This window comes from Eutrema salsugineum, unplaced genomic scaffold, assembly GCF_000478725.1.
Source record: "Eutrema salsugineum unplaced genomic scaffold, Eutsalg1_0 scaffold_1, whole genome shotgun sequence".
In the NCBI taxonomy this organism is placed as follows: domain Eukaryota; kingdom Viridiplantae; phylum Streptophyta; class Magnoliopsida; order Brassicales; family Brassicaceae; genus Eutrema; species Eutrema salsugineum.
This window is the reverse complement of record NW_006256909.1, coordinates 12831651-12845662: the sequence shown is the minus strand read 5'-3', so window position 1 is coordinate 12845662 and position 14012 is coordinate 12831651. Positions and strand designations below refer to the sequence as shown.

At 31.0% G+C, this 14012-nt stretch overlaps 2 protein-coding genes across 2 annotated transcripts; both read right to left on the bottom strand.

The window, feature by feature from the left end:
* Nucleotides 1-4201: 4201 nt before the first annotated feature.
* Nucleotides 4202-9233, bottom strand: LOC18028291 (uncharacterized protein At4g15970). Its single transcript, XM_024149071.1, has 4 exons — nt 9051-9233; nt 8492-8893; nt 5260-5634; nt 4202-4756 (listed from the first exon to the last, which is right to left on the bottom strand). The coding sequence occupies exons 1-4, from the start codon at nt 9231-9233 to the stop codon at nt 4208-4210; spliced, it is 1509 nt and encodes a 502-aa protein (XP_024004839.1). The 3' UTR covers nt 4202-4207.
* Nucleotides 9234-12939: 3706 nt separating this feature from the next.
* On the bottom strand, nt 12940-13370 carry LOC18028290 (S-protein homolog 17). Its single transcript, XM_024149070.1, is given in 2 exon segments — nt 12940-13086; nt 13089-13370. Coding segments are annotated over 2 exon segments (429 nt in total).
* Between the last annotated feature and the right edge of the window lie 642 nt (nt 13371-14012).

Below are 14012 nucleotides of genomic sequence, written 5' to 3'. Positions count from 1 at the left end.
TACAAAGATTTCGTAAGAATCTTCACAATATAGAAAAGAAAGATTTCACAACAAGCTTAGCCTCTCTCAATTCATTATATAAAACGATCATTCTATTGAACTACCATAATAAGTTTTTCCTTTTAGTTTTGTATTTGTATTGCTTTCTCTTTACCAATGAATCTTGTGGATTTCATGAATACTAATGTGGGATTTTTATATGTTTCAGATGTTGTTTAAAGAACGATCCATGGATTGAAATGAAAACTTCTTGGTAAAACTCTTCACGAATCTTCCACTGTCTTCTTATTCCACATGTACTATCTCACATATCTCTCCATATATCTATATGTGTATTTTTATGTTTGATTGTTTTAACTTTTTACCCTCGGTTGGTAAACTAAATTGTTTTAGGAGCTTTGTGTTCTTCAATAGATCCCATGTATTTCGGGATCATCACTGTTGTCACCTCAATTCTGTTTATCGCGAGTAAAGATGGTACTTATTCTCTTTATATATCTCTTAATCTCTTCTTTCACCTGATCGATGTCATGATCTCTAAAATAGCTGCTGCACAAGAAGTCTATATATCATTAAGATGAGCAAAAGAAGATACATGCTTTGATTGTTTAATTGTTGTCTTCTCTTTTATTTAGCTTATTCATGTTATCGGCATGTTTGTTTTAAATTGCTTTTTTTTTTTTGTAAATTAGGAAATGGCGAGAAAGCATGAGAAACTTAATAAAACAAACATGCCGATAACATGACTAAGTTCATGTTTTGATCAATTTTTTGCGACTCTGAAAATTTCCTGCGACCTCTCTATATTTATGTGTGTATTCTTATGTTTGATGGTTGGAACCTTTGATGTTTAGATTTCTCAAAATCGCAGAAGACTGATCTCACTATGATTCTCATCGGAAAGGACATTCTGGAGCAATCAAATGCCAACAAGGTGAAATAAATAGATTTCGTCAAATTCAGGTTACTCTTTAACCTCCTTACATATTTCCATTGGGATATATTAACTTTGATAACGAACTGCTTTTATTCAAGATTCGTCCTATTTTTATCAAAAAAAAAAAAAGATTCGTCCTATTGCTTTATATATTAGCAGTTCCTATAAAGTTCTCAGTTTCCAAAAACCGAGTCTTTTTTGTCGCTGTCAATTGTTTGAAGCCATAAAAACGTGTATTATGTTACTGTCATGGTATCCTCTATATAGCGTAGAATGGAGTACATAATTATTAGATCTAGATTCGTCCTTCTTTTGTTTTTATTCAATTTTCTCATTTTTTCTTTAACTTAGTCTCTGTTTTTTGTTCAGGTCTCTGAGATGTGAAATGTTCGTCCGTGAAGCTTTTTTACTATAGGTGAGTATCCTTTTGCTTGATGGGTCTGGTAAAATATTGTTACTTTTACCCAAAAAAAAAAAAAAAACTGAAACCGAAATATATGTGTTTAGTTTAATTTGTATATGTATTTTGTTTTGATTATCAGAACAATTAATAATCTTTTTTGGAATTATGTTATAGAAAAGAAGTTGTGTATAACAACAATTTGAAGATAGAGAATGGTTCCAAGCTAATTGACCTCTTTAATTAAGGTTTGGTGGTGTAGTTTCAAATTTGTTATTACTGTTTCTTATTATTACCCTTACTCCATTGTAACTGGTAGGTCATATTTTCATCAGTTTGTATATTTTAAATGACCTTATGTGTCCTTATGTGTTCATGGAAATTAAAGAATGAAATCTATATTCCTTTTGTAAAGAGAAGATCCATCATCATATTATCCTTCTTCCTTTTTTGAGAAAGTTCTTGAAACTCCATGATGGTCACATTTGCAGTTACATAGTGAAATTGATTATTTTGAGACGGTAGAACTAAAAAAGAGAAGGATTAAAAATTAAACAGAATAATTCGTATTAAAAATTGATTTTTATTTTATATTATTTATATTTCCAATGTTTAAGTTGAAATCCGGATAATAACAGTAATAACCCAGTAACTTTAATAGTTAATACAAACTATTTGATTATATAACATAGTTAAAAAACATGTTATATTGTATAATTTTCTTTATAACCACTACTGACTTTTTTGTAGTAGCCAAAATATTAAGACTCTCGGCATTTAAGTATAGTTTTGTAAAAATATGAATACTAGAATTTATTATATTACAAACATTAGCCAATTTCATAATATAATATACTAAATACAAAAATTTCATTTAGTATTTTTTTTTGCAACCAGTTACTTCGATTAATCAAACGAAACGAAAGATGCGTGAACCGCATACAAAGAGTTATTCTGAAGGAAGCAGCAAATACATAAAATAAACTTATGATAAACTTGATAGAAGTGAAAACAAATCTTCTGGTGAGGAGTGGAATCCTCGAGAATACCACGAAGTTCGAAGTCACAAAAACCTTAGATGATGGCTCAACCAAATGGAAGGAGTCGGATTTTACCGAGATTATCCTTAATTCTTCAGAGATAGCTTGAGAAAGATCATCTGCCACTAAAATGGAAATGATGAGTTCAAGGCGTTCAAAGCCTTGGGATAAAGACACCATATGCGAAAACACCTTGGATTTACTCAAAAACGGGAGAAGACAATCCGTAATTAAAAAAAAATGATAAAAAGGATTCTAATCACTAATGAATGTTATATGTGTGAACTCTCCAAAAACACTTCAAATGACCAAGATGATTTTTTGGAACATATATTTTAAGGGTTGAATTGTCTGATACAGTGATCCTGCATACGGCCTAAATTTAGTTATAAAAAAAACTTGCTTTGTAACTTACAACTGCAATTACTATTAAATAAAGTTTTATCTGCGGTCATAAATATATGTAGTTAATCCGCCCCATTTCCGATAATCATTTCAAGTCTTTCAAGGAGTATGACACTATTTTTATTTGTCCCAATCAATTTCAAAATTTAAAGTATCAAATAAACTTCTTTTTATATCAAACTTCAAACCAGAATTTAAATGGCTATACTGATTGACAAAAAGAAGGCTTTGGGGTTCATGGCTTAGCGTTTAGGCGTTAGGAGTATCATTTAACAGAAGAAAAAAAAAGAAACAATAACAAAGTTTTCAAAATTAATTTTCTTCTCATGGAGTGTATAAATTTAATTTTTATTTGATAACAGTCGGTGAGATCTGATAAATAGTTGATGTCTACAATCTGAGTCAAATAATAAAAGAAACTGATATCAATGATCACTAAAAGTCATGTTCACTTAGTGGGACACCCCACGTAGAAGTCGGTACCTAGACTTCTTGCACACAAAGAATATTTTATAACTAGAGAAGAATACAAAAAAAATCAGCATTAGAAGTTTTATACTACAACACCAAGAGTGGTTTATTTGTCATTTTAAAGTTACCCAATTATAAGTTTAGCTTACTTTTTTCATTAATTTTAATTTGCATAATTTTTTTTGTGTGTGTTTGATATTATAATATTTTGACTGGTTGATGCATGGAGTTTCATAAGAAGATATATAAGACATGTCATGGTTTAGTTTAGTGTAGATGTCTATTAGAGTGTGTTTTAAGTCATTTTTCATTGTAACATGTCTTTTATGGTTACAAACGTCCATTTCATCTTCTTGCCACATTTTCTCGGAAGGTCTTGAAGAAGTAAAACTAATCCTAATGTCAAAGAACTTTAACTCTTATAGCTTTGAGATAAATCTGAAAGCTTGACTTTATAAACCATAATAATCAGGCATTAACCATAATGGTGATAGACTGTTAATCAAACTATAAACGTAGTTATGTAAAAAATGCCTATCTTTGTAAATTTTCCCATTTTACAAGAAAACTTAGTTGTGAGTGTAGTAGCAGGATTAGTTGCATCTTATGCTCTTGCATGTATAGTGGCAAAAATCAACTTCTCAAGTTCTGAGTTCCAAGTATTTCATCGGTCTTCTTTATGACGACTTTGACCGAGTTTTATCCATGTATCGTGATCTTATCCCCAATACATACGTGCATCATTTTGATTTAACGGTGTCGTTTACTTTTTTTTTTGGTTATTTCTGTGCTTACTTAGTTTTTCTCTTAATTTAAGTTAAAACATTTTCATGTATATCAAAATGTGTATTATTAATTTTTAGATAGACCAACCAATATGTAATATCACAAAAACATATTTTTTAATTAAAATTAATTAGATAACAAGGAAAATACATACTAGTTAAGATATAATTATATAGTTTTTCTTCTATAATCTGACCCCAACATATCTGGTTTTTTCTTTTTCCACCACCATTGCTTCATGCAGTTCTCCGGCTCTCGCCATGTCATTTCCTCACCATCATATCTCTTCGCCGCATACAAATAATTACTCCAATCCACAAGCACTTCTCTCAAATCGTTAATCTTATTCTCCTGTCCCACACAACAATTAGCATGCATTGTGCAAACCTTATCCATGTCCCGACCTGGCTCACAAAATCCTCCGAAGTACATTGTGTCGAGAAACCTCATTGTTAGTCCGATTTTTGCAATATACCAGCCTCCTTTGATTTCATTGAACACGTCCTTATCGTGTTTATCCGGAAACCACAGCCTCGAGGTGTACCAATAGTTGTAAAAATCTATGGTTCGTGGATTCGCTTGAACAAAAGTGAAACCACCATTGACCTCGTTCTCGATGTCTCTATCGTCTCCATTAAAACGGTCACACGCGATTTGGAAATCAACATCTTTAGATAGACGAGGGAGTGGATCTCGAAACCACAATATATCTACATCCTACACTCATTAACCATACGTTAATTAATAAAAACATCAAACATAAAATCATATGATGTAATAATAAAATTCTAACATCTTGCTACTCACTAATTCTTCTTTACTTATCCCCAAATTTAAATTAATCGAAAGATCAGAAGAACCTAGTAAAATAGGTTTCAACAAGAATCACTATTTAAAAAAAGTAGATAAAACGAAATATTAATCTAGGACGAAACCAAGACTAATATCCATGCCTATAGAAAATATGATTATCTATCATTTAAAACGGTAAAATGTAATAATAATGATTGAAATTGAATACGAACCCTATATCCCTAACCACTATGCATTGACCACAGTCAATTAGCCGTGAATTATTATAATCCTGCTTATTGGATTTTAAGGTTAGTTTATCAATATTTTCTAACCAATAAGTCAACAACATGTAAAAAGCTTGACAAATTAAAAATGAAGGACATGGAAACGTCGACGTACGTACAAAGAGGGAGAGAGATAGATACCGTGAAGATAAAGTTATATCCGAGCTTTAACAAAGTACCCAAAAACTCTATACGACGCCACATCATCTTGAGATAGTCTGGCGTCATGAACATTTTATCGTCGGAGAAGTCAATTTCTTCGGTTTTCATGAAGTAACAGAGCCGAGGATGGACCTCCAAGCATCTAGAGTAGGCCTCCGGGTCGAGACATGCCACCACAAGGTGTCGGAGCAATGGCTTAGTCCCTTTTCCAACATGAAAACTCTCAAGAAACAAATCAAACGTTGAGTTTGGTTCAGACCAAGCCCGGTTTAAGGTGGTTATTATGACTGTCTTATCCTCCGTTGCTGCTTCCCTCAGGATCCTCCCCAATTTTCTCACATCTTCTTGGTGATGCTGTCAAACAATATTAAACAAAAGTTTTTTACGAAAAAATAGTCTCTGAGAGAAATTTATATCATGGAAGTAATCTTTGTTTTCATTCATTTGAATATATTCAATAGCATTTTCTAAAAGGAAGAGTACCATGATAAAAGAAGTTTCTACATTTTCTTTCTAAGTTTCCCTGCTGTATAACAATATCCTTCTATTATATTTAAAGAAAAGGCGGATATTCTCTGGTTAAAATGGATTCAAATATTAAATAGAATACATATACAATATCCATAGATGAATAGGATACTAACGACATCGGAGAAGCGGAAAAACTGTGGTAGTGGTTGAACACAAATTTGGTAGACCAAGAAACCGGCGACGACCAAGAAACTGGCGAGCGTCACCTTATCGCTCCGCCGCAACAGTTGCGGCATTGACGCCAAATTTTATGAATAGCTCATGAATGAAGGCAATATATTTTTATATATATGCAGTATACTTAAATAAAACAAAATGTATGAGTATAAAAAGTTAAATATGTCAAATGGAAACAAATGTTCAATTCTTGTTAAAAGACTAGACAAGGAAAAAAATCTGTGCTAGATAGTAAACTATATAAAAACACAGAAATGTGTCCAAACATGCTTGAGAGTTTATAAATTAGATTGAATACTAATTGTTTTGTTGAAGATAAAATAAATTATTGAAAGATACTGTTACTGAAAAAGGAAAAACTTAATATCGTAAATTAATGACTGAAACTTTATTGATTAATTATGTTAAAAGTATTTGACGTTAATCAAATTGTAAAGAGGGGCATGTAATATTTTATTCCTTACTGACGTATTGTAATCTGGCGGTCGTAATTGTTATGGAAAATTTAATACTATAATTAAACTAGCATTGATTGACATATACAGTAGTATAATTACGTTAAAAGTTTTAAACTAACTTTAGGTTTCATACTTAAATTTGAAAGATAAGAATATTATCAAATTAAATGCTAATATGGTATTTAAAAAAAAAGGTACTAATACTTTTCATTTTGTTTGGTAAAGGATTCTCTTCATTATAAAGCTTCAAAATTTTAATCTCAGTTATCTTAATGTGTTTTCTTACTTTGTCCAACCAAATGTTTGTAATGTGTGCGGATATCCTCTCGGGAGAATGTTAATTCTTGAACTTTTTTTCGTCAATCGATTTGTTCAATAAGACACATTATTATATATATATACTAGTTAACTTGTTCACGCCTCGCGTAGACTATATATATCTATCAAGTGTAATTTTATAAATAAATAATTTTAAGAACATTAATTTTTTTATCTTATTCTAAGTTAGACGAATCCAAAATTCACAAATAAGCTTTTGATTTTAACAAAAGGGTTAAAAAATCTTTCTGAAATATAAAGATAAGAAATTGAAAATTCTACTCTAGATATCATAATTAATGACATTTCATTAGACATATAGATTTTATTTCTTTTTTTTTTAATTTTTTCTTAGATTTTTACTAAATTTTAGTTTTATAAAAATTGAAAACCTTATAAACATAAGAAATCTTAAACACTATAATAATTAGCGATATTCTAGCATAATTTTTTTTTTGGAAATGACATTCTAAATTTTATTTCAATTTTTGTTTCTTTTAATATTTTAGTTAGATTTTTTCTAAATTTCGGAAACATAAGAAATGGTAAATTTTTGATTTTTTGTGTTTAAAAAAAACGTTTTTGTCTATTTTTTTCTAAATTTTGGTTTAATATAAATTTAAAAACGTTTTGAATGAAAAAGAAAGAAAATGTTTAACAATTGTGAAAGTTGTGAGAGAAATAGTGAAAAATGGCTTATATTTATACTAAATTTTAGTTAACATTTTAGTTAGATTTTTTGATTATTTAGAAAATATTAGAAATGGTAAATTTTTTTATATTATTTTAGAAAAACGTTTTTGAAAACATTAGAAATGGTAAATTTCGATTTTTTATTTTTTTTAAACAAAAATGTTTTAATATTTTTGCCTAAATTTCGGTTTGATCTTATTTTAAAAATGGTTTAATTGAGTACGAAATTAAGAATTTAACCATAATAATTTAGACCGGTTTGTTTTAAGTTTTTTTTTGACACATCATCTGATGTGAACTAATTAAAAAATGACACATAATTGGAAAATAGGGTTAAACGGTCTTTTTGCGGCCGAAACTCATTCTGGAGCTGACACGTAAGCGAAAAGCAGTGAAAGTCGCTGTGAGCGCGACACGTAAACAAATCACTACACAAATAAGTATATAGATATACAGTCCACTATATTTTGGAGTGTATAAATCGGTTTTGTTACAACTTACAAGTACATATATTTTGCTTCATTTGAAATACTTAGCTTCCAATAAAAAAAGAAGGGATTAATTTTCAAAAAAAAAGAAAAAGAAGGGATTGATGTAATCTTTTCGTGCATCACTAAACCGGTATTGACGAAGTGTACACATCGGTCTTATTAGTCTTTTAGAGTGTACAAATCGGTCTTATTAGACTTTTTCACTCTTCTCTCCCGTAATCGCCATTTCATTTGCTAAACCAATCCTCAGACGCAGATATGTAATAAATGAATGTATTTACTTAACGAGATTGGTTTTGCTAGACTCTTTTTTTGGTCGGGATCAGCAGCGACGTAAACGCAGACAAATTGAGAAGTTTTTTTTTTGGTAAAATTTAAAGATTATATTACCAATTTTCGTTTTTGACAGAAGTAATAGAGAATACAAAGAAAACAGATTAAACAAAAACTACAAAACAACGATAAAGAAGTAGCAAACCACAACGAAAGGTTAAGAAAAACGGCTCGAGATATTAAAAAAGTAAAACCGAAACAATACCAAACGAGAACGCAGCAATCACACGCCGAAACGTGGATCATCCCATTTTTCCGTAGCTCCGAAGAACTAGAACTCTCATCATTGTTGCCACGAGCATCAACCCGAGGCCAGCCCTCAAACTTCATAAGAGGACACTTACAGCTTCTCTGAGAATTAACGGGATTTTCGATTTCCGTAGTGGTCAAGCTTGCAACCATTGACAAAGGAGGCCGAGCAGGCACTCGGAGCATCACCTTGGACCGCCATTCCCGCAAAAACGAATGTCTGCAGGAACCAGCTCCCACAGCTACAAACAAGTTGTACCAACAAACCGACGCCTCAACAATCACGTCTAGCATTGCTCCACCATCAACACCGGACCACATCCGGAGCCAACATGAACTAGGCTCTGAGACACTAACACGGGCCTATTACACATTTGTGAGAAACAGATACCATTGGGGATCTCGTGCCACGCCGATGACGAAGACGGCAACGAAGCAAAAACCGTCAAAGCCGATCAAAGTTACCGCCAAGCCACCCGACTAAAGCCACCACAGAAACACACCACTGGTGGAGCCGCACCCGCCAAAAAGGTGTGAGCCACCACTCTGAAGCTTGCCACCAGACACAAGGCGACCTAGACACCAAAACGGAGACCGAACCCGTCTTCAAGGTTCTAAACATCGTCACTGGAGCCGAGGAGGCCAGATCTGCAAGCGCTATCTCACCACCGCGTCGGAAATACCGAAGCTTGAGAGAGACCATAATCGGGGAGAGAGAAGAAAAAGTCTACCACCCAAACACCAAGAAGGACAGAATGTACGCCGCCAGAGGAGGCCCTCAAAAGAAATCTGAGCAGCCGTCCAGAAAATCGTCATAGAGCAAAGGAAGAAGCAGTGAAGACCTGTCCAGGCAGACAGAAGAGAGGCACAACCCATGGAGGACGTCTTCCTCCACCGTGACCCCAGCGACGCCGCTGAGCTCCTGCCGCAGTCGAAGAAGAGACACTCGCCGGAAAAGCTTCACCACGATGCCACACCCAAACCAACGACCACCAAGCTGAAAGACATATCAAACGAAAAAGGGGAGCGAGGAGGTCCCTCCTCCGGCAACGGTGTGCCACCACGCGCGCTGGAGAGGGAGATCAGAGTGTTTGAAGGTGTCTGCAAGAAGAAAAAATTCCAGATCTGAAAAAGCTCGGGAGAAAAAAAGGAGGAGAGAAAAAAGTCTATTCTACTTAATTTGTTCAACTTGTCAAAACCGAGAAGTTGCGGCTGCATGGGAGGGAGATTCACAATGGTAGCACAATAGGCACATCAAAACAGTGGCGGTCAGGAATACTGTGATCCTCTTCTTCAATATTGATAACGCTCCGCACATGAACCATGCATGCATATTTCTCACAAGTAATATCTGTTATTTCGCATGGAACGTGTAAAGTGTTAACCTTAATGAAGTCATATATTTACGGAAGATCATATATATCCTATTGGTGAGTGAGTCAAAATCAGTTATCTTTGATCAATCTATCTTTTTCGATAGTTAAATATCATCCAGAGTGATTTACGAAACCTCCCGTATGAATATCTCGCTTTTATTACATAACTGTCGTATCATTCTTCTTGGAAAAGTACATTCTAGAAACCAACCTAAACTCTCATCATTTTTTTTTGGGGATTTTTGTTAGCAGCCAAACTCTCATGTGACATTGTCTTTATGTTTAAGAACTTTTTGTTTTTTTTTTATCTAAAATCTATATACTTATTTGTGTAGTGATTTGCTGATGTGTCGCGCTCACAGCGAGTTTCACAGTTTTTCACTTACGTGTCAGCTCCAGAATGAGTTTCGGCTGCAAATATACCGTTTAGCTCCATTTTACAATTGCATGCCATTTTTTTATTGGTTATTATTTGATGATGTGTAAAAAACACGTAAAATAAACCGATCTAAATTATTATGGTTTAATACTTAATTCTGTAGTCAATCAAACCGTTTTAAAATTTATATTAAACCAAAATTTAGAAAAAATTAGAGAAAACCATTTTTTAAAAACACAAAAAAATAAAACGGTCTAAATTATTATGGTTTAATTCTTAATTCTGTAGTCAATCAAACCGTTTTAAAATTTATATTAAACCGAAATTTAGAAGAAAAGACAAAAACATTTTTTTTAACACAAAAAACTAGAAATTTACCATTTCTTATGTTTCTGAAATTTAGAAAAAATCTAACTAAAATGTTAACAGAAACAAAAATTGGAATAAAATTTAGAATTTTGTTTCAAAAAAAAATGAAATTTATGCTAGAATATCGCTAATTATTATAGTATTTATAATTTCTTATGTTTATAGGGTTTTTGATTCCTATAATTTTATAAAACCAAAATTTAGAAAATCTAAGAAAAAAGTAAAAAAAAAAAAAATAAGAAATGAAATCTATATGTCTAATGAAATGTCATTAATTATGATATCAAAATATGATTAGGATTTTTGATTTTTTATCTATATACTTCAGAAAGATTGTTTTACCTTTTTGTTAAAATCAAAAGCTTATTTTTAAATTTCAAATTCGTCTAACTTAAAACAAAACTATATATATATATATATTAAATTATTTATTTATAAAATTATACTTGATAGATATATATAGCCCACGTGAGACGTAAACAAATTAACTAGTTAGAGAATATAGATAGGCATTATTTAAATATTATATTGGTTTGGTTTGGTTTGATTAGATTTAATTTGGTTTAGGATAATTTTTGGTTTAATTTTCTTTGTTTACTTTCTCTTTTAAGATTTAATATACGAGTGAACAACTATGCGTTCCATACTTCAAAAGGAAAAGAAAAGAGAGAGTGATCCATACAGAAACTTGTTGCGAAGGATGTTGTATCAGGCCTCACGTGGTCCTCATGAAATTCGGACGTATGATCTCTGAAAACTATTCTCTCTTTGATTATGTTACACAATTATAATGTGGCTATGTTGTACGCCCTGTAACAGAGCGGATATCCGGATACTTTTTATTAGAAATATATATTTTAATTTAATTTTATTTTATTTTATAAATAAAAATTTTAATCTATCATAATTTTTTTAAATATATTTAAAGGTTAGAGATTCGGATAAGGATATCCGGACCTTATAATTTAACTATCTGGATTTGGATCCAATTTTGACGGATACTAGATTTTACTATTCGGATCCAGATCCAACCCTCTTAGATATCTAGATTTTTAGGAGCGGATCGGAGCATATCCCATATCAAATCTTGAATACCGAATAATAATTCCAGCCTACGTAGACAGTACTTAATTAATTATGTTTTTTGAACAATACTTTTTTGAACAATATTTTACTAATTATGTTGTATGGAATTTGTAATAATCCATTCTGAAATAAGTGAAGTTTAAAAGGTTTTATTTTGTTTTCAAATAAGTGATGTTCTCACAAAACAATGCAAACTTAATTATTGTTGACTATTTATAATTTGCAGGTTTTTTTTATTGGCTGATTTGTATTTAAATGAACAATAAATGAAGTTTTTAGTATAGAAAAAATAAAAATAAATAATTCTTAATCAGTGTGAAAAACCTTAAATACTACTCTATATATTATAAAATAAAATTCGTTTAAAATTTTTTCACACATATTAAGAAAACAATTTAATTGTCTATTTTACTTTTTTATTAATATACGATATTAATTTTTATACTAATTAATTAGCTATAAGTATAAGGATAAAAGTGGATTTTTTTATAAATCTTTGCATTGGAAACCAAAAAATACTTATACTTTGAAATAAAAAATCAATCCTAAAACGACTTATATATTAAAACAAAGGGAATACTTATAGATGATTTGACTAAAAAAAGAAAAGAAAAGACAATAATGATTCTTACGCACATGTTGTTATTATACTATCTCTTTTTCATAAAAAATGTCATTCTGATATTTTTTCCACATATTAAGAAAACTATTAAAAATACTACTTTGACCCCTATTAAATAATTTTTTTCTAACTAATACATTAAATCAATAGAGTTAAAAAGGTATATTATTTAAAATTCTGCATTAAAAATAGAAAAATATACTTTTTGTGAAACAAAAATAAAATTTTAAAATGATACTCTTTGTGAAACAGAGGGAGTATTGTATAATAATGATTCTTAGGTGATAATGAAGAAACTGAAAACTTGTATTAATTCTCAAATACTCCATATTTTTTAATTAAATGATGTTTTTGCATTGGGCACATAAATTAAGAATTTAATTTCTATTTCTTCCTATACTAAAACTTTAATTTTATCATTTTCAATATAATACAACCAATGAAAGAATAATTTGTAGAATATAAAAGTCAAAAATAATAATAATTAATTAAATTTGCTTTGATAAATGAGAACATTACTTATTTGTGAAAGAAAAAAATCCTCTAAAACATCAGTTATTTTAGAACGGGGAGAGTACTAATATATCCAATCATACTTTTTATGCATATTGACCTTGCTTCTTGAATCTTTACCGCCCCACACTTTCAAATAAATGCCATTTTCTCTGGCTCTCCAATCCCACCTGCTTCCAACATCTTTAAAACTTTCCTGTTTAAATGTTTAAATGCTGTAAAGCTCTGATGATGTCTATAGTTAGGCCCTTGTTTCAACGTACACATGAACCGTGTATTCCCCCAAATGTTAGTCTTAAAATTTCTGCCCCAACTTGCTCCGGGTTCTAGTGTTCCTGGAGTTATCCTGTCGTCTCCAGAGTAACAGCTAAACCAAAGTTTTTTCTTATTTTGAAGTTCGTTCGAGATATTGAATCCGGCACCTACTGATTGTCCATATACATGGCTAATCATGCAGATGCTAAGAACAAATAGAAAGATTGAGAGAGTTTTCATTTTGTTTTGTTTTGTTTTTGTTTTTAGGATATGTAGATGTTTAGATCTTAAATTTGTTACTTTAAATATATATATATATAACTATATTAATTTCCCTATTCTTATATATAGGTTTTCTATTAATAGTACAAAGGACCAGGACTATGATTTATGGTAGACAAGACAAATATAGGTGTATGGACTTTGGGGCAAGAGGACCAGTTAAACTGTTCAAGTATTTAGTTTTTCAATGGATGCATGCATGTCTTGAAGGGCTAAATTAGATGCGAAATGTCATGGATGAAACAACCATGAAGCCTAAATTATCGTCTTGCATGTTTATTGACAACAATCATGGAAGGCAAGCGTTATTTTGTTTTTAATTAAGTGAAACAACATTTATTATCCGCGAGTTGCGCAGAATTTTATTTTTTAAAACAAATATTAGTATGAATCATTAAACAACTATTTCATCTTATTTGTCTTTTTTTATCTTTTTATTTTTTCTGGTTTTTCTTAACTTTTTTTTACATCTTCACATTCTTATATTTTTTCATCTTCGTCTGCTGGCCTCTTTCCTCATCTTGAACATTTTTATTCTTATATTTCCAAAATTTCTCTTTATTAGCTTAGTCTTCTTTTTCCTCCTCTTCTTTATCTTTT

What these genes read in the sequence shown, in the direction of transcription:
- LOC18028291 (XM_024149071.1), bottom strand. Translation starts at nt 9,233, where the DNA reads ATGGTCTCTCTCAAGCTTCGGTATTTCCGACGCGGTGGTGAGATAGCG. An exon ending in GGCTCACACCTTTTTGGCGG is followed by an intron (nt 8,894 to 9,050) that starts GTGCGGCTCCAC and finishes AATGTGTAATAG; the next exon opens with GCCCGTGTTAGTGTCTCAGA. An exon ending in GATATAACTTTATCTTCACG is followed by an intron (nt 4,757 to 5,259) that starts GTATCTATCTCT and finishes TAATGAGTGTAG; the next exon opens with GATGTAGATATATTGTGGTT.